Source organism: Rhinolophus ferrumequinum, chromosome 21, assembly GCF_004115265.2.
Source record: "Rhinolophus ferrumequinum isolate MPI-CBG mRhiFer1 chromosome 21, mRhiFer1_v1.p, whole genome shotgun sequence".
NCBI lineage: Eukaryota > Metazoa > Chordata > Mammalia > Chiroptera > Rhinolophidae > Rhinolophus > Rhinolophus ferrumequinum.
Window position 1 is genome coordinate 26,385,068 of NC_046304.1, and position 25,840 is coordinate 26,410,907.

Genomic DNA, 25,840 nt, shown 5'->3' on the forward strand with positions numbered 1-25,840 from the left:
TTACTGCCAATGAAGTTCCCTTTAGTGATAAGGAGGTTAAACTTTGTGATGAAACGTTATACTCTCATCAGAGTGATAGCTTTTAGGGTACTTTTTGAGGGGCACAAGTAATTCAGTATAGTCATTCTAAGTGAAGTCAACTCAACAAGATAGTTCAGTTATTTGTGACATATTGAACATCTGGTTCTGCTTCAGTTCAAAGCTTCATGTATCTAGTCTCATGAGTTGCATTACATTATATTTTCCAATGTTCTGATAATGGAATAATCTTGCCTGTCCAGAATAAAAGATGTAGTGCTTGGCCAGGCAAGAATATGTCTGGATGAGAGCAAACCCACACTTAGAGCAGGGGTAAGATTTCTTATAAGGGCAGATACAGGTATTTGAGGGAAAGTATTTTAACTTTTAAAATATTCTCTTTAAATTTTAAGTTACATTTCTGCAATTTATATTCCTTCATGAGTAGTGTAAAAGAGGAAGTTTCAGTGATTGATTGAAAAAAAATTAACAGACAATTACATGGGATCAATTTTACTCTAGCTTCAGGAATAATATTAAGAGAAATTTAGAATTAAAAAAAATTATCCTGAAGAGATAAAATTCACTCCTGAAATTATACCACACAAGAATATAGTAATCTGGTAGTGAAGGTAAGTTCTAGTCAGTGCCCTGACAATACTGCAGTACCTACCTAAGCCTTGAGAAAGAAGTCCTGGTGCTACAAACACAAATCAGGGTCTTTGTCAGGAAGATGGGGGATCGTGGCTGAGTCATTAAAAAAAAAAATGTTTTCTGGATTTTGAACTTCACTGTGGATTTAAGGCCCCGCCTTCCAGAGACATTTTTTAAAAAGTACAAACCTAAAATGGTCATATTAGTTAATTATGAGCCTAATTTAGCCAAGCCTTATTAATCAAGATGAAGAACACGGTATCACATTAAGAGTGCAGTATGTATATGTGTGAGTTTTTGTAAGGAAGATGAGCAGACAGACCGACTGACCGACCGACATTCTTCGAACCTTGATGGCTCCCTCAGTACTGATAAAACATTCCTAAAGACTGAAGCTGTTTGCATAACATCTGTAATGTCAATTCATAGCCTAATCCATCATCCATACACAGAAGTCAAGTGAGATCCCAAAGGCAAAATTTCCAATTAGTTTTGTCTGGAAAGTTTAGGGCAAAGGTAATAAAATCAAGAATCCTGTGCTGATTCACTGGGAAAACATTTGTTTGCCACACTCCTTCACTAGAGGAACAAAAGGAGTCAGTGCTTAGTCTGGAATGTGATTCATTAGGAGTATCTTGGTGATAAATAAATTAAAGATGACAAATGGTTGTCTGTATGACTTGCAAAACCGTTGTTTTCTTTAAGTCCGACTTTAGAAATGCTTTTGCAAACAGGAACTCTATTCCTCAAATTCTTCTAATCGTTGCTTTTCTCATTATAGTCAGAAAACAACTTAGCTAAGATTATGGTATACAGCAAATCCCTGAAAGCAAGAGTATAAAACTACTGATTCCAAATGGGCACTGAGAAATTTAACTAGTGTTTATATTCTTTTTGTGAAAAAGGTCCCAAGTTTACAAATTCAGCCTCTGGTCTCTCTCTGTAAAATGCAGTACAGTATGTCAAAAAGCAGTAATCTGGGCATTTAGTTAAAGTGGGTTTTAGTTTTCTGAAGCTGTTAGTAACTTAATAGATGTAATCAGACTTCTAGCTCACATTCCTCATTTGATGAAAAGTCTAGTAATAATAATTATGATAATAATGCCTGCACAACCCAAATAACAGGACAATATGAGGTTATATAGTAAAAGTAAAACAGTAAGTACAAAATTGCTAACCAAAACAAGAAATGTATAAACTCTATATCGGTCATGCTCCATCCAAGTTATAAGGACCTATCTTTGAAATCATTTTTATTATATTAAATCAATTCATAAATAAAGACAAGTTTCACCTTTCTTATCAAACCTAAGCAACTTTTGATCATAAAGTTGATTTAAGTGTCCAGGAAAAATGGACCACATATTTATGGAGCTTTAAAAAAAGGTTATTATAAGTTGTTTCAAATATAAATATCCAAGAAAACAGATTTCAGCTAAACTGAGTCTTCTTAGCTTTAAGCACACATTAATAAATAGTGATTTAAGGGCAGGAAGTTATCCAGTCTGTGCATACCCCTTTTGTTTGGTGAAAACCCAGACTATGTCCTGGAGACCTTGGTTTCTTCTTTGATGTGGTGATGCTAGTAACACTTAATACGAGTCATTCCTTGGGGAAAGACAAGGCAAAGAGCTGATCATGCACTCATCAAAAAAGGGCAAACAGACCTTTTCTAAGAAGGGCCTGTTGGTCTTCCCGCAAGAGCGCTGAGTCACTGCATGCTTACAGCCAGAGTCATTCTACCTATACAGAGCAACATCAAGTCACACCAGAATGTTACTGTTGGCCATTTCTTCTTTTTTGTGTCTTACAGAGGGACAGACAGGTAAGCAATGAAGAAATAATCAGAAGTCACGCAGGAAAAAAGCAAAGAGGTTGGCTACAACTTAAAAAAAAAAAAGTTACTACACCTCACGGCATTAAACAATTCCTACAATATTTCTCTTTTTGAAACTACTGCACTATTTCATTTCAATCCATATCCCGCAGTTTTCCCAGTAACATTTATTTTAGGCAATAAATAGCCATGAGTCAAAGATTATAAGAAATGTCTAAGGAAAAAAAAGCTAAAGTACTAAATACATACTGTAAAGTACTTGTTCATTAAAGGAAACAGGACACTATATACAGAGGTGTTTTATAAATATTCGATAGCAATCAAGATGCCAGATTTTTTAAATGTACAATTTTACCATGTATTTTAGTGATGAAATAATCTTAAACTTTAAAGCAGAAACTGGCCTCTGAGTCTTACACAGGGGCAAATATCTCACAACTAAATTCTTTGTATTTATTTTATAACAAAGAGCTAAATATTTTTTCTTTTAAAATGGTCATAATTAAACAAATGACTCATAGCTACCATTCAGATGATAACACCTTAATGTTATAGTTTCTAGTAAAACCTGGTCTATTCTACAATGTAATTAAATAATTCCAAAACTTTTCTATACCCCGACTGCATCTGGATAGGACAACTCTAATGCTTTGAAATTCCTTCTATTTGATTCCCAAAGGTGGGGGGAATCAATGGTTAAAATATATGCCAAAGAGAAAAGTTACCTGTAAGATATATTCAGCTTCTATTTATAGTACAACATTTGGTTGCCTTTTAAAATTGTAAAATGACTGTTGATATTCTTTGTTCTCATTAGAGTTCTTTGTCTAGGAACTGGGCTTATTTAAAAGGAATATAGGGCTTGTTAAGTCTTTCTCCAGGAAACTGCTCCACCTAGTGTCAAAACTGTTCATATACCATATTAGTTGGAGCTTGTTAAATTCTTGCTGAAGGACTCATTCTCTTTGTTATTGTTAAATAGAACAAACTTTATAAATCATTAATGGCACATACACTTTAAAAATGGCTCTTTAATCTTCTGCTTGTCTTGTAACTTGACGAATAACAATGTATGTACATATTAGGAGCACGTCTGAGATACATTTCTCATTATCAAGTACCCAAGTTCCTGTTTTTGTTAACCTGGTTGTTTACAGAATTATGAATCGTGTTTTTCTTGTAATGGAAAGAATTCTAAGGTGGCTACTGAAATAACTCCATCACTTCTCCCAATTGTTTATAACAATCTAAATTATGTCTCAATCATAAATTATTTCTCAAAACGATTGCAATATTGTAAAAACCAGTATTTAATAACTATACACATCAATGGTTAAAACATAAAATTAGAACCAAATCTTGCTGTCATCAGGCAAGTCATCAGGCTGTCATTTCATTTGGAAAACTTCTTCTACTTTTCTCTTCATGAAAACTGATTTTTTCCCTTGATGGTTTTCTAGACCACTCAAGTACTTGCACAAATATATTTTCTTCTAAAACATCATGTTTTTGACAACATAGATGGACCTAGAGGGCATTATGCTCAGTGAAATAAGTAAGACTGAGAAAGACAAATACCATATGATTTCACTTATATGTGGAATCTAAAGAACAAAATAAATAAACAAAACAGAAACAGACTCATAGAGAACTAATGGTTGTCAGAGGGATGGGGGGCTGGAGGACTGGGTGAAAAGGTGAAGAGATTAAGAAATACAAATTGTAGTTACAACATAGTCACGGGGATGTAAAGTACAGCATAGAGAATACAGCCGATAATGTTGCAACAACTATGTATAGTGCCAGGTGGGTACTAGACTAATCAGGGGATCACTGCATAAATTACATAAATGTCTAACTACTATGCTGTACACCTGAAACTAATATAATAATATTGAATGTCAACTGTAACTGAAAAAAAAAAAGATAATAAAAACAAACAAACATCATGTTAAGTGTAAGATTATGACCCAGAAAAGAAATAATCCTTTTTTGGCAAATGGATGAATCAAACGCACAACGTGTTATGTAAAAACCCTTAGAAAGCTCAACATGCTGCGTCTGGTGTACCACTGTCAGTCAGGACTGCCACCTATCGACTGGAAAACAGTCACATTCATTCCTTTACATACTGTCCCTTGGATGCTTTCTCATTACAAGGACAGATCCGAGGAGTTGTAAGAGAGGCTGATTAGACTGTAAAACCTAATTATTTTCCTTTCCAGGGCTGACAACCTCCCCACGAGAACATGCCTTTCACTAAGGATCTCCTGCAGCCCTCTTCAGGAGAGAAGAGGAAACACAAGAAGAAGCGCCTGGTGCAGAGCTCCAATTCCTACTTCATGGATGTGAGAAGCCCAGGATGCTATAGAATCACCACCGTCTTTACCCATGCACAAATGGTAGTTTTTTGTGTTGGCTGCTCCACTGTCCTCTGCCAGCCTACAGGAGGAAGAGCAAGGCTAATAGAAGGATTCTCCATTAGGAGCACTAAAAGCACCCTAAATCAGAATGAGCGAAGAACCATCCAATAAACACATTTTGGATTAAAAAAAAAAAACAAAACACCTAATTAATTACTATCTGGCTCTTTACAGAAAAAGTGCTGACCCCTGGGTTGTCTAGCCCTGGGTCAGACCGTTATTAAGGTGGAAATTTTGACTCATCCAAACACAGAGATGCATCAAAGAGGTTAACAGCAGCCATGTTCCCTTCATTAACTTCTTGTTTTTACTCTGAGGATAATTTCCACTAGTAAATAAGCATTCCTGGATCACTTATGTTCCAAATCTTCTGAAAGGAAACCTATGACCATGTTTGCTAAGACTGAAATAAGTTTGCTCATGGATTTCTAGAAATTAAAGTCCAAGAAGAATGCTTAGAAGGTACATTCATAGAAAAATCTGTCAGCCACAAAGTTTTGTTTTTTGTTTTTTTTTGGATCTGATCTATTTATAAAAAACAAATGAATGAAATCAGTTAAATCACACTACTTTCCAGGCAAAATTTGCTCATGAAATAGACATCAAACAAAGGATCAAAAAGATGCCTGCATAAGAAATAAAATCAGAAGAAACGCAGTTTACAAATGCTATTTAATTTCTTATTTGTTATTTAATAAGGATTATTTCCTTATATCAAAATATAACCTACTTCACTTTACAGATATACTAGAGATTATAAGCGTGTTGGTATACATTAACTAAAGAAATAAAAATCACATTTTAAATCATTCATCGTGCCTGTTGTTTATCTAAATTAAATTTAAAGCAAAGACATATTAAATATTTATAAAGGCAGGAGTAGATGCAATTTTATTTGCTGGGGAAATTATAAAGAGGATGTACTGATGTTCAATATGAAACTACAGTTGGACCATTGAACAACCCAGGGGGTAGGGGCATTGACCTCCTTGCAAGTCGGAAATCTGCGTCTAACTTTCAACTCCCCTAAAACTTAACTAATAGCCTACTGTTGACCGGAAGCCTTACTGATAACATAAAGTCAATTACATATTTTGTGTTATATACTGTATTGTTATATAATAAAGCTAGAGAAAACAAAATGTTAAGAAAATCTTAAGAGAAAATACATTGACTGTATTTATTGAAAAAAATCCACGTATAAGTGGTTTTCCCCACAGTTTAAACCCATGTTGTTCAAAGATCAACTGTATTATGCCAAATAAGAAAAAGCTACACACAGATTAGGTCATTTTGCATTAACAGTCACAAATAATACTCAAATGTTAGGAAGAGACTGTTTTACCAATAAAAGAACTCCAATTATTCTGCTTCCCCCAATCTTCCCCCAGGATTTCTCAAAGTTTTTATTCTATTATTACTTTATTCAACGTATTTATTGAGCACCTAGCGTTCACCATATACTGTTGTAAATACTTGCAAGACAGCAGTCAGCAAAGTAGAAAAAAAATCCCTGCCGAGTCTATATTATAGGAGCGAAACTCCTATTTCAACAGTTTTTGTTTTTTTTTATTTCAGCTACAGTACTTGCAGGCTCACATACTACCCAATCCCCCAAATTTGAAACCCTTCCTACCGTTACTGTTTTAGATCAGGTAATTACTACCTCTCACCTGGACCACTGCCTTCTAACTGGGCTCCTTACTTTTAGTTGCTTCCCCACCAAATCTACTGTCCACCATGCTGCCTGTTCTGTCCCTGAAACAGGTATGTTAATGTTTGTTTGAATAACTCTTTGTGACGTATAAAACCTAAACTCCCTAAGTCTGACTTTCAAAGCTCTCCATAATTTGGCACCAACCTATTTTTCTCATATGGGTCTTCATTCCATTTCCAAGATATCCTACTTTAATATCTCTGCATCGACTGACTGCCTTTCCCTCAACAAACCCATCTTCATGAACTTTTCCTATTTTTAATTCCTCCAAGAGAATTCCTCCCTATTTTAAAAGAGTCCCATAACCTAATTCATGTATATCACTACAATAGTATTTTCACAATGTCCCGCAGTGTAATTATTTATGTAATAAATATCTTCTGCTCTATGTGTCCAATTCCTATTGTAATTCACGTAGTATTTCAGAGTGTTTTACACAGAGTGAACGTTCAAGTTTTTTGAAGTGAACTTAAAATGAATTACTACAGTGATGATCTTATGAAAGAACTCAATTTTTTGAGGATATGTAAGACAGCTCATTGTTCTTAGTCCTAGTTTGAGAAAGTCTCAGAAAAATTAATGTTAATGTAACATTTCTGTTTTTAGGAAGCAGTTCGATGCCAATTTAAAACAATTACAGCAGACATTACTCAGATGTACTTAAGGCAAAAAAGACTATAAAATTCTAAACCAAAAGAGATGTACTAAAATAGAATATTTATTTAAATATAGCACATATGGCAAAATATATAATGCATACATCTTAATGAATTATTACAGACACAGGTATCCTCTATCCAGATCAAGAAACAGAAACACACAGTAGAGGGACACACCCTATTGGTTATCAACCCTAAAGCCGCTGTAATGAAAAAAATCTTGTTTGTCAATTCCCACAAAAATACCTACTCAATTTTGACTGATATTGCACTGATTCTGTAGATAAAACCAGGAAGAACAGCCTTACAATATTCTGTCCTATAATTCATGAACATGATATATCCTCCAGACTTAAGACTTAAGCCTGAACTTCAGTCTCCAGAAGAGCTGATATATATCTAGTTCCTTACATTCAATGTGTGATCTCTTAGGGCTTATCTAAAGCCTGTGGGTTTATCAGGGCATATCCTTGGCCAGTCTCACCTCTCTAGGTTTCCTCTTTTACACAGATGTTGACCTTGTAATTCTTTACTTTTTTTTTTTAATCTCTATGATGCCTTTAAACAGATGTTTTTAAATTGTATCAACTTTTTATGACAGTTTCATGAGAGAGTTCATCCAAAGTGTCTAATCTATCATCACTAGAAATGGAAATGATCAGTGATTTTCAACTATCCTATGACATACTGATACATTAAAATCAATTGTGGGAAATGTTGCTTATAATTTTGTAAAAATGGCTAAAGCATGTAAATTATAATAATGGTTGCTTTTAAAAGTCAGAGTAAGAATAATAATAATCATAATATCAATTATCATTTATTGAGTATCTTATATATACTAGCTACTGAGCTGTAAAGTGTACACGTACTTATTAAATTTATTAATTTTTAAACCTCAGTTTATTCAACTATAAATGGAAATGATAATAATATGTGCCATAAGGCTGTTTTGATATATCCCTTCTTTTATCTAGATCTTTTTGCTTCCAATAATATTTTAAAACTTTATGTAGAGGCCAAGCACATCTTTCATTAGATTTATTCCTAGAATTTTGCTTTTAAAAATATTATAAATGGTAAATTCTAAAAAATTTCAGTCTCTAAATGTTTACTATAATATATAGAAATACAATTGTTCTGTATATGTTGACCTTATATCCAATAACTATACTACACTCCCCTAGTAATTCTCGAAGTTAATGGAAATTATCCCTTCCTCTTTGTAGTTCTACCAAGTTTTGCTTTTCACATGTTGAGTATATTAGATAAAAACAAATTTAGAACTGTTACATCTTTCTGGTGAATTGAATCTTTTATTAAGAATGCATACATATTGTAATTTCCATTTACAGTTGAATAAACTGAGGTTTAAAAATTAATAAATTTAACAAATCTTTACAGTTAGTAATATTTGGCCGGGCATTTAAACCCAGCCTTTTGACTCTGAATATGCTTACCTCTCATGATAGGGATGAAAGATTGCAGTCCCGTAACAAAATTACCTTCAATCACTTGTATATTCTTGCATAGTAAAGAAAAGGATGAAATTATGGCATTATTTCTGAAATTGGGCATGCCATGGGAGCATGTCCTACATGTGAATATATATGTTACAATGGGAAGAAAGGCTGACTGCTAACTGTTAAAGTAACCAATGTACATGGAAAACTATTAAGAAAATATTTCCACTCATATGCATTAACTGGTATTAGTATGTGGGCATTATTACAGCTAAATAATAGAATATCCTTCTAATTTAAGTATAAGAGCTGTTTGAGAGTATATTTTTCCAGAATAGAACTTGCAAACACAGTACAGTATATTGGTTGTACTGGCAATGCCACCTAGTGGTAGTGAAACATAGACATACTTGGAAAAAAGTTGATTCTTAACCTCTTATGGGTTAGTCTCTAGAGAATCTAAATACTAGATTGGTGTAAAAGTAATTGCAGTTTAAAAGGTTAAAAACAATTGCAAAAACTGCAATTTTGCACCAACCTAACAGGTCCTGTTTGTCAGAAAGATACATATTTCCAAAGACACATAACACCATGTATAGTATTTCAGGGAATTAACAGACTTCCTGAAGCTCATCTGTTGACTATTAAAATTAATGGAAGTAACCTAGAGGCCCAACTAATTGCCCTTGAGCCTTGAGAAGGAATCCATTTACTTTTCCCTTCATCTCTTCCTCTCTGGTTAGTAATCACTATTACTGCATAAACAGTACCTAATTTTTCCTTTGTGGCTAGATACCTGTTCTCTGCAAATTACGAGATTTCCACTGTTCTCAAATCAATTTACAAAATTTGATGCTGGCCCAAACTAGTCATTTATCCTTGTTGACTTTCATTAAATTTAATGTAGGTCAAACAACTACTCTTACTTCTAATGTTTGAACAAATGATGAGGACTTCCAGGACATCTGGATTTAAGTTGTATAACTTTTCAAATATGTCTAAAAATATAAGTGAAATTTTTTATTGATAGACTTAAAAAAAATCAAGACAACTTTTCCATTTTAAAGACAGATATACAGGTATATAATATTTTTGGAAATACAGCAACACTTTTAGATCAGCGTTTAGTTGTACAATGAGTTGTCATTAACTAAATGATACTTCCAAAAGATGTAACTTCCATACTGGCAAGAACCTAATTGGGAAATTCTGTTTACTTGGGAAAAATTTTCCTATTTCAGTTTTAAGCCATGAGTTCCAGGAAGGAGAACCACGATGAAGAATGAATTAAATATTTTCCCTTTCTTAAACTTGGTTTCTTTTTCACCTATTTTGCTGCAAATTATTGTCAAAAGGAAGGTTCTATTTCTGACCAGGCTACTCTCCTAACATGGTCACTTGTTTTCTTGACTGAGGAGTTATATGAGTACGTGGTAACGGTGCCTATTTCATTGGCTCAAAAGTGTATGACATGAAAATGTTAACATCACCTCTTCCCAAGTGAGGATTATGTAAAGCCTCATAAAAGAAAGAAGGTATACTTAGGACTTTCCAAACACAATCACATTTCACAGATACAAAACAAAAGGAATGGTGATCTATAAGGATAACCCTGTCAACCATCTAGCACCAAAAAAATGTTAAGTTTTTACAATTGAACCCAATTACTTGGAATAGTTTCTTAAATAATAACACAGATCAAGTTTTTAAACCTTTATTTAATTCCACTTTGCCTCTGGTTTCCTGGCTATTTTTCTCTATTCTATAACTGCCAAAGTTCACAAGTGGATAGTCTATACTTATTAAATTTTTTATTATGCATTTGCTACTCTACTGGTTATTGACTATCTTGGCTCTTTGGAGGACTACATGAGATAATTCATGTAAAGTGCTGAGCACAGAGTCCAGCACATAGTAAATATTTAATAAATGTTAACTAGTCTAGCAGTCAAGATAGGTTACAATAACAACCCCAAAATCTCAGTAGCTTACTCTACGTATCCATCACATGCCGGCAAATGGAATCAGCTCATCATAGTCAAAGACTCAGGCTCCATCTTGACACAACAGGTAGATGAAAGAGAGTATGACAAATCTTGAGCCTTCAGCCAGGAAGCAACACCTATCACTTATGTTGACATTTTGTTGATCAAAGCAAATCATATGGCTGGAGGTCAATAGGATGGGGTTCCCCACAGGTATGGATACCACAAAAATGAACATCAAATATAGGTAAAAAAGAACTGACTTCAGCTAGTATTACTTTGATGATAATGACGATGATAATGATTGCTGTTGTTAGTAGTAGTAATAATACTAGTTAACTCCCTGCAATCTAACTTCCATTCCAACCAGGCAATTGAAAAACAAAGACCAGTGACATTTCGTTTCCCTTTTGTTTGCCTTCTCTGAAAATTATTTTTTGTAAATGCTCATGTTTCTTCATTCTTCCTGTTACACCTAGGGAATCCTGGAAGGAAAGGCTATGTCTAAATGAAAAGATCTAAGAACTAAAGACAATCTGGTCAAATGGAAATGGCATATGCTGAGTGTCTTACCATTTAACATTTATATATTGCTCCCCAAGTCTTTACATACTGAATTTGTTTGCTATATTGGCCTTCCATCCATTTCTGATCACTATTGTCTAAAAACGTGTTCTTTTGACAAAATCAACACCGATTCATGATAAAAAAAATTTCAGCAAACAAGGACTAGAAGTACGTTCCGTTAACTTGATGAAGGAATCTGCAAGAAACACACAGCTAACACGACACTTAATGGTGAGAAACCACAGGCTTTTCCACTAAGACTGAGAACAAGGCAGGATGGCCCAATCACTACTCCTATTCAACATCATACTAGAAGGCCAAGGTAACGCAGTAATACAAAAAAAAGAAATGAAAGGATATACAAAGTAAGAAAGAAGAAATAAAAGTAAAGTCTTTATTTGCAGATGAGATGATTATCTATGTAAAAAATCCTAAAGCTATTCAGAGTCTTTTATGGTTCCATAAAAACTTTAGGATTAAGGTTCTGCCGCTGAAAGAGTCAGGTGGTACAAAGTTGGGTGAAGCAGGGTCTCAGGGAGTCCCAGGGTGGGGCGAGTGGTGTTCACAAGATTAATGCAGATTCAGACTGGCACCAGTGCTGAGCCTGAGACCACTCAGCGAAAGACACAGAGCACAATGATGCCAGTCACTGCCCACGTGGGACCCACAGAACCCCAAGAGTTGTCCAAGAAAGATTGTAGTAAGGGCCAGCCGTCATCTTGTTTTCATTCTGCTTGACTTCTCTCAGCAAATTCTTTTGTGGAAATACCCCTTCCTCTCCATACTCCCTGCCACCCCCATGGAAGCCTGTGTTTCTCAGAAGGATTGTCATAATTACTCATCCCTCTCCTACCTTCAATCTATCTCCCACTTAAGAGCCAGAATTATATATTAATAAAATGAAGATCTAGTTACTTTACTTGTATTTAATTTTAGAACATTTAAAATAATTCTAAATGCTTACAAAAAAACAAATATCAAATTTACCTAATGCTGAAAAAGTGGCCTGATCGACCCTAGACCAGTTTACTGTCAGCAGTGATAACACTACAAAGCTTTTGTATAGCTTTTATGTATAATGCAATAGTTTCAGATGTTTCTTGATTATATTTTCATACCTGCTGAACTCATATAATATACAGAGGGTGCCAAAAAAATGTATACACATTTAAAGAAAAGAAAAAACTATTGAAATTGTAATAATATATATACTGATAACAGAAGATGAATACAAGTCACGTTTGACTTCTGCAATTACAAGAGGTGCTCAAAGTGGTTACCGTCAGCGTCCAGACACTTCTGATTACGGCAAACTACTGCTTGAGCAACACTGACCAAAGTGCCCACTTGGCATACATTTTTTTGGCACACCCAGTATGTAGTACTGAGTATAGTGAGAGAGTGATACCCTTCAAATAGCTCTTGAAGAATTCCTTCTGAACTTGTGAAAAGTCTAACCGCACTCCATTAAACCTGCACTCTGATCAAGGGAAGAAATAACTACCTAATTTATGGAAGCAAAGACTTGATTATTTCACTCAAATGAATTTTGTAACAAATGCTTATCTGTATGTTCCTAAATCCTTTACTGGACACACGAATCAACAGAACTAAACCAAAAATGATTTCACATCAAGACATTTTATAAATGTCATTTTATAAAGGTTTCTCATGGATATGAAGAAACTTCCATGTTTCATATTTCTTTATTCTAACTTTTTGTGCAATTTATAATCTTTATTAAAATCCCTTTTAAGGTTCAGCAGAATCTGTTACTTGTCAGATACTTCCAAATTAATACAAGGCTACAAATGAGTTCCTTAATCTGGAGTAGCAATCTCTATTGAAGAACACAGATTGGAAGCGTTTGCAGTGTTCAACTTTATTCAGTAGTCAGTACTGCTGTGACAACATTTCACCTGTTTTTCCTCAATCAAGATCAAGCTGTTTTCAAATATGAAATTGCTCACAATGTATTCAAGCACAGGAATAGCATGAAACAAAGAGAGTCATCCAGGGCACAAAATTCAATGAGACGCTCACTCATCAACCCCATACTTACATGACCCTGAAAGTACCTATTTAAATTCTGTGCCCTAAATGTCATCCTTATCTCACGCCCTGGTCCTAGCTCTGCTATTATTTCAGTATATTTGTCAATGTCCAAAGGAAAACCTATCTTTAAAAAAATAAAAAATAAAAAATAAAAAAAAAAGAAAACCTATTTTTTATCTCTCTAATTTCAAGTAAGCAAAAAAATATTTTCTAGGAGGAATAGATTTTATACTTTGGTTTAAAAGGATTTAAGAAAGCATTTATGGGCTGGCCCGGTGGCTCAGGTGGTTAGAACTCCATGCTCCTCACTCCGAAGACTGCTGGTTCAATCATGGGCCAGTGGGCTCTCAACCACAAGGTTGCCAGTTCAATTCCTCGAGTCCATCAAGGAATGGTGGGCTCCGCCCCCTGCAACTAAGATTGAACACGGCACCTTGAGCTGAGCTGCCTCTGAGCTCCCAAATGGCTTAGTTGGTTAGAGCGCATCCTTTCAACCACAAGGTTGACAGTTCGACTCTCGCAAGGGATGGTGGGCTGCACCCCCTGCAACTAGCAATGGCAACTGGACCTGAAGCTGAGCTGCGCCCTCCACAACTAAACAACTTGAAGCTGAATGGTACCCTCCATAACTAAGACTGAAAGGACAACAACTTGACCTGGGGGAAAAAAAAAAAGTCCTGGAAGTACACACTGTTCCCCAATAAAGTCCTGTTCCCCGTTCCCCACACCCCCCCCAAAAAAAGAAAGAAAGCATTTACTTCTATATATATAATACTTCATCAACTACATTCAATAAGAATACCAAAATAACTATTCAGGTGTGTACATAGTGTTTGAGGATATGAGAGAAGACCCTGTTTCTCGTTTTCTGTTTAACAGAGAAAGTAAACTGTCCAAATTAATTCTAAGCCTTACATGGAATTTTGTGTGTTTAAATTATTAAAATGACATTTGCATAAGCAAGAGAACCATTATTCCAAAATCTGGAAAGAAAAAAACATTTCCTGGCTGAATTAATTTAAGGAAACAAAATCTCATTTGCCTAAGGGATTTGTCCCCCTTTTTTTTAAATCCTCAACCAAAGGAAAAACAAAACAGAATTCTAAGTCAAACTTAAAGCACTGGTTTGCGGATTAGAATGCTTCTAAAACACAAAGGTAATCAAATAAAAATCTGAAATAAAAGGACTAATTAAAACATAATCTCTTTCAAACTTGCTTATTAAAAGTTATTCTTACCAGATAAAGCAGAAAGGTGTGCAGCCCTGTTCCAAGCCCAACAGAAGACAAAATTCCTAAGCCTATCCAGTAGGCATACAAAAGAAACTGTTTCTCTATACGTTGCACATACTGGAAAACAAAAGGGATGAGGTGAAAAAACAAAACCAGAATTCTTAAACAGAAATATAATACTTATCAACTACAACCAAAATAAGGTAAACCAACTAAGTGTCCAATAGGCAAAAAGTATTAAGATTAAAAGCCTTTTGAAAAGGCCTAATTCCTTCAGTAAGCGATAGCAGAGATGGCAAAAAATTGGTCTCATTCAAATAAAGCTCGTTTCTAGACCTACTATTGCAATGACATTTATAGGAAAAATGCAAATTACTAATAAGATAAATATAAGAATAAAAATTTTAAAGATATTTAAAAGTTACAAAAACTTTAAGAATGATAATAATACACAGTGGTAAGAGGGGGGCAGCTATTTATATATGTGACGAGAATGTATTCTTATTTATCCAAGTAAAAAATGAGAATCAAATTATTTTTGTATATTTAAGACCAAGATGCTTTTCAAACAAGAGCAAACTAAAGTCCACTGGGATATGGACTTGTTGAAAGAATACCAGACTTTAGAGTCTAGATTCCCACACTGGCAAGTAAATTCATCAAGCCAGTTCCTGCAAAATCTTAGTAGCACACACAGATTTCTGTAAAATACCAGGAGTGCCAAAAAATGTATACAAGGGGACACTTTGGTCAATGTTGCTCAAGCAGTACTTCGCCGTAATCAGAAGTGTCTGGACGCTGATGGTAACCATTTTGAGCACCTCTTGTAATTGCAGAAGTCAAACATGACTTCCATTCATCTTCTGTTATTGGTATATATTAAGCATCATAATTTTAATAGTTTTTTCCTTTATTAAAATGCATATACATTTTTTTGGCACCCTCTATATTTAAAAGAAATGCATTTAAAACTATAAAAACTTCTCTGAGATTAGAGGTAAACTGCTTTAAAATATGAAATGATGTCATTTTAGAACATTATCCTATTAGAATACATTAATGTTTTGCTATTTTAACAAAATGTCCCTTTTTCCCTTCAGTTATGCTGACTATAGGCAAATGAACTTCCCTTTTTATATATATAAAACCTAACCTTCAGGATGAGTATATCTGTTTGGATGGATCACAGGAGTGTATTAAGGAAAATATGACAATTTTGGTAGTAAGTCAAGAATTTGTCCTGCTTTGACTAAACACTTCAGGAAAGTTAAATCCTTGAAGGGTAAAAAGAAATGACAAATACCAAATATAAATGCTGAGCAGCCATGAACTACAAGAATATTTTTAATATCTGGCCTTAAAAGTAAGACATTAAGATGTCAGTTATGAGATAAATTTAAAAAATAAAACCAAGTCTAAATATTGTAGAGGGTAGAAAGTCTACGAAATCCACAATAGTCCCAATTCTGAAACTGTCTGGGATTAGGGAAGGCACAGAATAGAAGCAGAGTTGCTGAGCCTCTTACCTGTTGATGTGCTCCTTCGACATAATACGTAGCTATAAGCACAGCAAGCAGCAGTAAAAAACACACCACAATGTTTTGACGATGCCATAATCTTAAAAACATATTTAAAAAAAAATAAATGAAATGTCTCATTTTTCAGGATTCATCGTTCTCAAAACAATTGCTTGTTTGAAGCAATTAGGTTATTTAGCTCAGCTATACAATCAGTTCTTTCTGGGATGAGCTCTTTTGTCCTTAAACACATGGTCTCTTGGAGGACTGAGGTGGGTCAAGGGAAGATGGCCAATTTCTTATCATAAACCCCATGGTAGCCTTTCCCTTATCCAAAGAATGATCTTGTTTACACCCAACTTCTAATTGGGAGAGACGTTATAATATAATAGAGCACTGGCCTTCAAATCAGAAGACTTGGGTCAGAGTCCCTTAAATACTGTACTTTGAGTAAGACACTTAACCAATCTGATTCTGTTTCTTGTTTTTAATATCATAATAATCATATACTTGTTTTACCTTCTTTGTGGAGTTGCTTTAAGGATCAAACTAATTGAAAAATGTTACAAAATGTTTTATAAACTGTAAATACAGAAAAATGCAGAATATTTCAGATAATAACTTGGAACAACAAGCCAGACAATGATAAGGCATACCAAAGTTCAACTTGCTTTTTATGATACTGAAATAAGGCTTACAAGTATACTAAATTTAAAGATAGAACATATTTCTTTGGCAGAGCCCTTTCTCATTGGCTCAAACTATCAGTAAAAGTGCCACGTCTCCTGAACCTTGTCCTACTAAAGAATCAATGTATCTACCTTGTTTCCCCAAAAATAAGACCTAGCCAGACAATCAGCTCTACTGTGTCTTTTGGAGCAAAAATTAATATAAGGCTCAGTCTTATTTTACTATAAGACCAGGTCTTATAATATAATATAATATGATATGTATGATACAATGTAATATAATATAATATAACATAACATAACATAATACCTGGTCTTATATTAATTTTTGCTCCAAAAGACGAATTAGAGCTGACTGTCTGGTCAGGTCTTATTTTCGGGGAAACACAGTAATATACACAGTGTTGAATTCTCCTGAAGGTAAAGCCAGAAGAAAAAAAAATCTCGTTTTCAGTGTTCTCCTTTGCATAAAAGATTTAACCTGAGACAGTGATCAACTGTAAATAATCCAGTGAGCAAATAACTGTATGTTCCCTTAATTTATTTCTTCAAACTATAGAAAGGAAAATACATGTTCCCATAACAGTCTAAATTTAATTAATCCATTTTGATAGACCAGGTGGCAGAGACTAGGAGACTGTTGAAAATTTCAAAAATTAGTAAATAAGGTTTATATAAAAGGTAATGGAAGATTCTTTACTTCGAGGTCCATTCCTTCAAGATTACTAGGAGTTCCAGAGAAAAATACTGCAAGGTAACGAGTGGCTGTCTCCACAGGACAATATTCTGCCTCTCTTCCCGATCCCGCCTCTTCTTTTCATTCATTGAAGAGGGGTCTGAAAAACATTAGTGCAGAAGATAAAACAAAATGGTCACTTTTTCCAATCACTTTCAAAACTCATCTACCTTCCCATCCCATATTTGAAAGAATGAATATAAACCTCAAAAAACAATGTAGTTCACATTGTGACAATGGGCTAGGTTTTTCTACTCTACTCCTACCATTGTTTATGCAATTATTTCATTGTCAGGACACAAGTTTCTCTTCTTGTACGTCACTGGAATGTTAAATTATTCTACTTTCTGTGAAGGGCAATTTAGCATCGTTTTGTGCAGCAAAGCTGTTTGGAGCTAAAACACTGTAAAGGCAAACTACTTAGTTCCAAATTCTGGTTCTTGCCACCTACTGGTCACATGACTTTGGGCAAGTTAGTTAACCTTTCGATGCTTCAGTTTTCTCTTCTCTAAAATGAAGACAAAAATAGTACTGACTTCTTAGGGCCATCATAAAGGTTAAATGAGTTAATATATGTAAAGCTCTCAGAAGTCTGACAGTAAGTGCACAATTAAGGTTAATTATTATTGTCATCATCTATCGAAATTACAAATGCACGTAGAATAGTCCCCACTTATATGCAGTTCACTACCCACGATCAACCTTGGTCTGATATTAAATGAAAAATTCCAGAAATAAGTAATTCCAGAAATAAGTAAGTTTTAAATTATGCACTGCTCTGATTAACATGATAAAATCTCACGCCAACTGCTTCATCCCACCTGAGACGTGAATCATCCTTTAGTCCAGCGTCTTCATGCTGTATCCACTACCCACCCATTAGTCATTTAGTAACTGTCTTGATTATCAGATGGACTATTGTGGTATCGCAGTGCTGTGTTCAATTAATCCTTCTATTATTTGATAATGGACCCCAAGCACAAGAGTAGTAATGGTAGCAATTCGGATTTGCCATAAAGTGTATGCACGTGTGGAAGAAACATAGTATATACAGGGTTCGGTACTATCCAGGGTTTTGGGCATCCACTGGGGCTCTTGGGATGTATCCCCACGGATAAAGGCAGACTACTGTACCCTGTAATCCAGTAATTCCATTTCTAAGAATGAGTAAGTATAAGGTGAAATGACTTGCACAAGCTTGTTCAATGCAGCATTATTTGTCCTAGCAAAAGATTATAATCAATTTAAATGTTACCAATAGAGGACAGAGGAGTCATTAAACTATGGTACATACATACAAGGGAATACTAAACAGCCATTATAAAGAATAAATTCTTTGTCTAGTTATAGCACAATCTCTAGGAAATATTAAGTAAAAAAACAAACAAAAAACCCCATGAAGAGGAGTGTGTCATATTAACATTAATTTTAATACCAAGGGGGTGGGCAGTAGGGAAAGAATATATAAACGTATGTGCTTGCTGAAGAAAAGGGAAAAAACATGTAAAAGCTACTAATGGGAAGAGATTATGACATACGCAACTTGTCTCTGAATCCTGAAACTAAGTGAAATAATGCAAAACTTATCAGCAACCAGAATAAACCAGAAATCAGATAAATGCTGCAAAATGCGTTCTGCAAGGCGATGTAGTTATCAAAACAAACAGATGGAAACGACTATTTCAGGTAGATCACACTTCTTCCAATAGAAGATTTCTATGATAGGTATCACGAAAGAGTATTTATTACCTATTTGAGTATGCCAAATGTGTTTGAGATGCCAAACAATTTAGAAGTTAAAAAGAAAATCATTACAATTAACAGAAAAGGAAAACCTTTCATTTCCCTTTAACCACATAAAGGAAAGTTCCTACTTAGACTATCTATATAAATAAAACCTGTAATTCTCAGGATAAATGCATGAATATAGGGAAATTTACCATAAATTACAAATTTAGTTAAAATATAAATTTATTTGTCTCAAACTAAAATTTTTAAATAAATTCACAATAATCACATTCAGAGTTTTTTTATAATTGTGATTTTAGGATTGGTATAAGTAAATTTATAATCTACTTCTAAAGTCATAAATTTGATGACAAAATTGAGCACCAAATAAATACTTATACTTGTAAGATTAACAAGTAACGTGACTATGGCCAGGCTACTTCTGCTATCATTGTGAAAAATCACCTTATAGGCCGTGACCCATAATTTGATTTACTGTGAAGAGTAAACAAAAGATAATTAATCTTATATAAGATATGTGAGAAGCTTATATGCCTTATATTATGTAAAACATTATTTTATTAAAATAATAAATATTAGATATTTCTATTTTATTCCAATGAAAAGGATATTACTTAAATTCGTAGATCTTTTCCCTCCAAACCACACTTTACCTGTGAAGTTTCCATTATATTGTTCCTTGTTCATTGCTGCACGTCTGTGGTCAAAATTTTTTCCATTCTCTGCCATTTCATAGATCAATAACTCTTGAGGAGCTAATAAAGCAAAATAAAATCCAGTGATACATTACATACTTCTGTTTTGTCTCTATGACTAAATAAAACTGAAATCAGAAGCAACATGGTATAATACCCATGCTATTTGAATAATGTTTACTGTATTTGTAGCTGGGTCCTTTAAGCAGGTAATTAGGTTAAATGAGGTCATAAAGTGGGGCTCTAATCTGATAGATGTGGCATCCTACGAAGAGGTGAAAAGAGACACCAGAGACCTTCCTCAGCATGCACACAGAGGAAAGCCCATGTGAGGACACCAGAATGCAGCCTTCTACAAGCCAAGAAGAGAGGTCTCATCAGAAACCAACCCTGCCAGCACCTCAATTTTGGATTCCAGACTCCAGAAGTGTGAAAAATAAATTTCTGTTGTTCCAGTCAACCAGTCTGTGGTATTCTGTACAGCAGACTAATACAATGCTGACTAGTATAAATAAGGGGAACCAGATCACAGGATAATATTTCTCGTTGTAATTTAATAAACTGGGATCCTGGCTTATGAATCTGGTTAGAATAACTCCATCTTCTGGAGTCCATTCAGTTATGTTTACTACTTCAAATTTATACACTGCAAAGCTGAGGATCAGACACTGAAATGTGGCATCTATACCAAGACCGAGATGCCCTGAGGGGACGTAAATGTGTAGGCCAGCCTATCTTTTATCCAGGAAATACCCCATGTACTTTACTTCATGTGTCTTCAAATTGCCAACAGTGACTACTCAATCTAGCGTCAACATACCCTGTTAATCTCATTCATTACCATTTTCATCATCATAAAATGACTAATTTTATACGACAAGAGAAAAACTTGGTGCCTCAAAGCTGCCAACATCTTGCTGATTTGAGGCTATACTCAGACAAACAGTATTTAGATGAGGTATTTCACCTGAATTCCACACCCTGGGACTGAATGCATCCACCAACTGAAAGTAGTTTTATTTCTTTGGAGCTAAAAGAATCCTATCAATATCACTTACTAGTTGCATGACACTGGGTAAGCAATTTAAGCCTTTGTGCTTGAGTTTATTTGTAAAATATCCCCATTTTCATGACATCCTTAAATGTTTTTGTGTTGCGTTGGGGAACTCTTCAGTAATTTAGTTTCTCTACTTCAAGAGAAATTATGTATAATTGTCCTGCACGGTTACTGGCAAGTAGCAGGCAGCTAATGTTAGTTTCTCCGTGCTCTTTTCATGAATGTCACAATTTTCCAAAATAACCATGGTAAATTCTACCCTGAGTGTTCAATTATTACAAATATTTGTTTTCCATATTTCTATAGTATACAAGCCTGCATAACTGGTTTCCACAGAATCAGAAAAACCGTTGTTTGTTATATTGGATAAGAGAAATGAATTATTTTTCATCAATCCAAATATTCTGAAAAGTACTAAAGGACAATCTGTTAAGAATTATTACGGGGTAAATGGGCTCTAGCTTATGTAGCTAGGGATAAGATAAAGTAATAATTTTTAAGGAGAGCTACTTTTCACAGTTCTATGTAGTAGCATTAATTTTGGAAATCTGTGGTGAAACAATGTCAGTCAGATTCCTGGATGTGGGAAAAAATCCAAAGTATTCCTAGAGTGTTTAAAGGATTGAAATCTCCTCAAACAGAAATCTAGCGTATATTCCTGACATTCAAGGGTGCTTTTCTTTGCAGTGAGAGTGTTATAGTATCAATTTTAACAGTGTGTATCTAAATTTTGTTTGTAACAATTAAATTGTTGACATCAACTCTATTGGTCTGTGGATGGGATAAGACAACAGAAATAGGAAAGAAGCATAACTCAACATCAAATAATAATTTTCATTGTGAAGTTACATCTAGATATAAGAAATATTTTAAAAGGCTGTAACTTACAGATTTTAAACACAGCTGAAGCATTTAAAAATAAAAGGTTGATATGAAAATATGTGGGGGTTTTGTTGTGTTCTGGCAAAAATGCTTATAAAAAATACTGTTAAAATCAGCTCACAAAGGTTCTTTGTAGGCTGTACATCCAGTGCTAAGACTATAATACTCCATTCATTTTAAACATTAGCTACACTTGTTAATGCAAAAACAATGTGAAACTAAATTATTGTGAGTTTTTCAAAGCAACACAAAAAAACATTTAAGGCTAAAATGAGAATGGCAACTCCCTACATAACATAAGAGTTATTGGAGAATTTAACAAGATGAAAAGGAAAAGCAAGATCACTGAAGCCACTGATTCTAATTTTCTTGGCCGCTGTGTTTCAAAATAAAATGAACACACTCCCTCTTAAGAAAATAATCTATCCAAATGATTCTTTCTCACAAAAATGTTAAGTTGGCTTTTTCAATAAAACACACTGCTTTTCATAGAAGGCATACAAAGACAGCCAATTTGAATATTAAATCTTTCAGTAGCTTTTCTTACTTTCAGAAGTGTGTATCTTTAACTGCATTATTTAGTACATTCAGTCACAGACTACTCCAAAATAGCTGCAGATTCCCCTAAAACTATGAAGATTAAGAAACTGCAACTTATTCTTGGAAACTTAACAGATAACCTAAGTGAAGAGTAATATATTTTGACAAGTGAAGCTTTAATACAGCTTTCCACCTGTGAAGGGGTATAAAGCCAAAGATAATTCAAACACCATGCACGGTATCAGTGACTGTCATCAGATGATCTGACTCTGAGAGCCAGAGAGTTATCTACGTTCTAACAGTTTAAGAATGTGTTCTCTGAAAATTCATTATTAAATGAGAATATATGAAAAAAATTCTCTGAATCTTTTTGAACTTTATGGAGAATTAGCCAAATTAAAACTCCAAGTAAGGGTACCTATTAAAAGCATTCAAAATCTCAATATATCTCCTGGCTTAGCAGGTTATGAGGGTATACACAGAGGATGCCAAAAAAAATGTACACACATTTTAAGGAAAAAACTGTATTAAAATTGTAACAATAAATAATGATAACAAAAAATGAACACAAGTCATATGTATACTTTTTTGGGCACCCCCAGTATTTCTGGCCTAAACTGTCCATCACCTTAATTTAGTGAAGTGTAAAATACATTCAACTCATCAGTCTTCTAATTGTTGAAAAAGGCCACTGCTCCATATCTAATTTTTAATTAGATGTAATTAAAAATCTAAATCTTAAAAAGACACAACCTGGAAGACATTTAGGGACTCCCCTTTTGAGAGTCTGATAGGTTTTGGGAGTCTCATAGGTTTGTTTTTTCATCTCTCACTTTCAACATGTAAAATATCATTTTATGTTACTTTGTGTAAAAACATGATTTTATTTTCATGGAGAAAATGAGTAACTTACAAAATCACTGCTTGTAAAAACCCTATTTCTCATTTTCTCTCAATATACTTCTAAATCTTCACTCAGTTATTCATAATAAATGCAATCGTAGCAAAACATTTTCCCCAAAAAGATGGGGGAGTAAGAGTAAGGTCAAGAATGAAGACAGTAAAAAGGATAACAGCCCAGAGTTGGGAAATGTCATTGACTGTGAGACCTTGGGAATGTCACTTCACATACATGCTTCTCTCTTTGCTCATCCAATTATCTGGCACATGGAGTAAACGATTGTCATAATTTTCTTTCTATTCTAATAGTCTAAGAATTCTACCCAGCCCAAAGCTAGGGTTTGGATTTATGTAATAACAACTACTTCTGTATAGTGACTTACAGTTTACATACAGATTTTCAACATGATGCTTACAACCATGTCGTGCGGGGCGGCCTGCGGGGTCTCAGCTCCCGCTCCCCACATAAGAACACAGGATACGGTGAGGCCAAAAAGGAACACCCACGGAGCCATGGATAGGGGAGTCATATCACTATAGTCTCGCTGGCGGCTGGGTATGAGACACAGGAAACAGGAGCCACACGATCCAGAACCCTCACTGCGCCACTTGCAGGCTCAGCCCCCATCTTCTTGCCAGCCCCCATTTTCTACTAGCGTAGCCACAGCAGTTATATTAGTGGCCAGTGGCTCACTGGTTACAGCTGACGGCCAACTAGCCACAGCTGATGGCCATCCAATCACAGTTGATGGCCATTTACTACCTGAGCCTGCACCTTTCCACGTGAGGCCGAGAGCCTGGAAACTGCTCTCTGGGGCTCTGTCCCCACAAACCCTTTGTAGGGATAGTTTTCTTCCTTGCTCTTTACAAATGAGAAATGGAGGGCTCAAACAAGCCCAAACAGCAAATTCAGCAGCATGTAAATGGCAAAGTGAGAATTCAACCTCACTTTTCCAAGTCCAAATTCAATGTTTCTTCTAGTACACAGAACAGTCTGGTGAGAGTATTTTTAATTCTCACGGAGGAATTCTGGAGTCACAGAAAAAAAGTAATGAAAAAGTCTTCCCAATAATTTAGCTGGTCCTGTTTTACAAATGGTCCTCATTACTAGAATTAAGAGAACACTCATTTCTATTGATTCTCACTGTTTAAACTAGCTGTCATGAAAATCAGATGTCTTCACTTTTGCCTCTTTTGGTCATTTCTTTGTGGATTATTACCGTTTGTGTATTTTTCTGACAAAATTTAAAATTCAAACTGCTTAATAGACCTCTTTACTTTGTTCCCAAATATGTGTGGAATATAAATTGGCCTATACAAGTCATTAATAAGTTAAATCACAGAATATTTTCAAATGATAAAGGTACATGCTTCCGATTATATTAAAATGAAGGATTTGATGCAGATAATTCTAAAATTTATGATCTGTGAAACAGAATTTTTTTATTATCCACTGTTTGGAAAAACACCAGAACTTGCTACACATTCTCTATCTATGAAAATGGTAGTAATGTCCTCACTCCACCCATTAAGATGGATAATTGGAGATACCTATTGGTATTTTGGTCATTCAACATTTCCTAAGGCCAGAATTACCCACAGCACTTTTTACATTGTACATTTTACATTCTTTGCCCATTTTAAAGGATATTTTGGGTTTCATTTTCCCTTAAATATTAAAGAGCTTCCCAATAATAATTGCCAGGGACCTTCATTTCTGTCTTAAGAAAATTAGAACCTACTGAGTAGATAAATTATGGTGTAATTATTTGCATCACTGAATTCTTGGCATTCAAAGGGCTTTATGATAAGATTGTATAGAATAAACTAAAATAGTGCACCTGGAAAAATGGAAATTAAACATTTTAGTAACATGTATTATGTGAGTCAGGTACATGTACTAGGAACTTGGAGGGACCTTTCATGTCCATAAAAACTACATCCTGGATTGGCGATATTCTTTGAGATATCCCTGGTCTCAAAGGTTAGAGAGAGTCTCCCAAGTCCCCTTCTGTCCCTCAAAAAAAATAGGCAAACTATACAGCAGACCCAGAAGAGGCTGGATGGCTAAGAGCTGGGGTGTTTGGGAGGCATGGTGGGAACAGAAGGGAACCTGAGCAGCAGGAAGGAAACCAACAGGAGTAACAGCAATTGGGAAGGCCAAAGCTACCCTCAGACAAGATCCCTAGAGGAAGATTAACTTTGGAGGCGGGACGCTGAATTTGTGGCTTTCTCTCTGGGCTAAATCGCATGCCAGATGGGCTAAGACCCAGATGCAGAATATGCCACCTCAAGATATGTCACTTTGGCATATTGCATACTTTGAATTAAAAGCACTTGAGAAACAGCAGGTACAAGGACACTCTGACTCTTCTTTTTCTTCTTGAAAGCAGGAAATAAAACTCCCATGTGACAGGTACCCTCCCTGTACAAGGAGGAAGACATTCTTAGCACCAAAGATGAAG

At 34.8% G+C, this 25,840-nt stretch overlaps 1 protein-coding gene across 1 annotated transcript in view; it reads right to left on the bottom strand.

Annotated features, from left to right (window-relative positions):
- Positions 1–25,840, bottom strand: part of VMP1 (vacuole membrane protein 1) — a 107,159-nt gene that overhangs the window by 74,043 nt on the left and 7,276 nt on the right. Inside the window, exons 2-5 of the mRNA XM_033090200.1 lie at positions 19,955–20,056; positions 17,517–17,652; positions 16,137–16,227; positions 14,617–14,727 (exon numbers count right to left, since the gene is read on the bottom strand). Of these exons, the coding sequence (XP_032946091.1) occupies positions 14,617–14,727; positions 16,137–16,227; positions 17,517–17,652; positions 19,955–20,030 (414 nt within the window). The 5' untranslated portion in view covers positions 20,031–20,056. The remainder of the gene's footprint in view (positions 1–14,616; positions 14,728–16,136; positions 16,228–17,516; positions 17,653–19,954; positions 20,057–25,840) is intronic.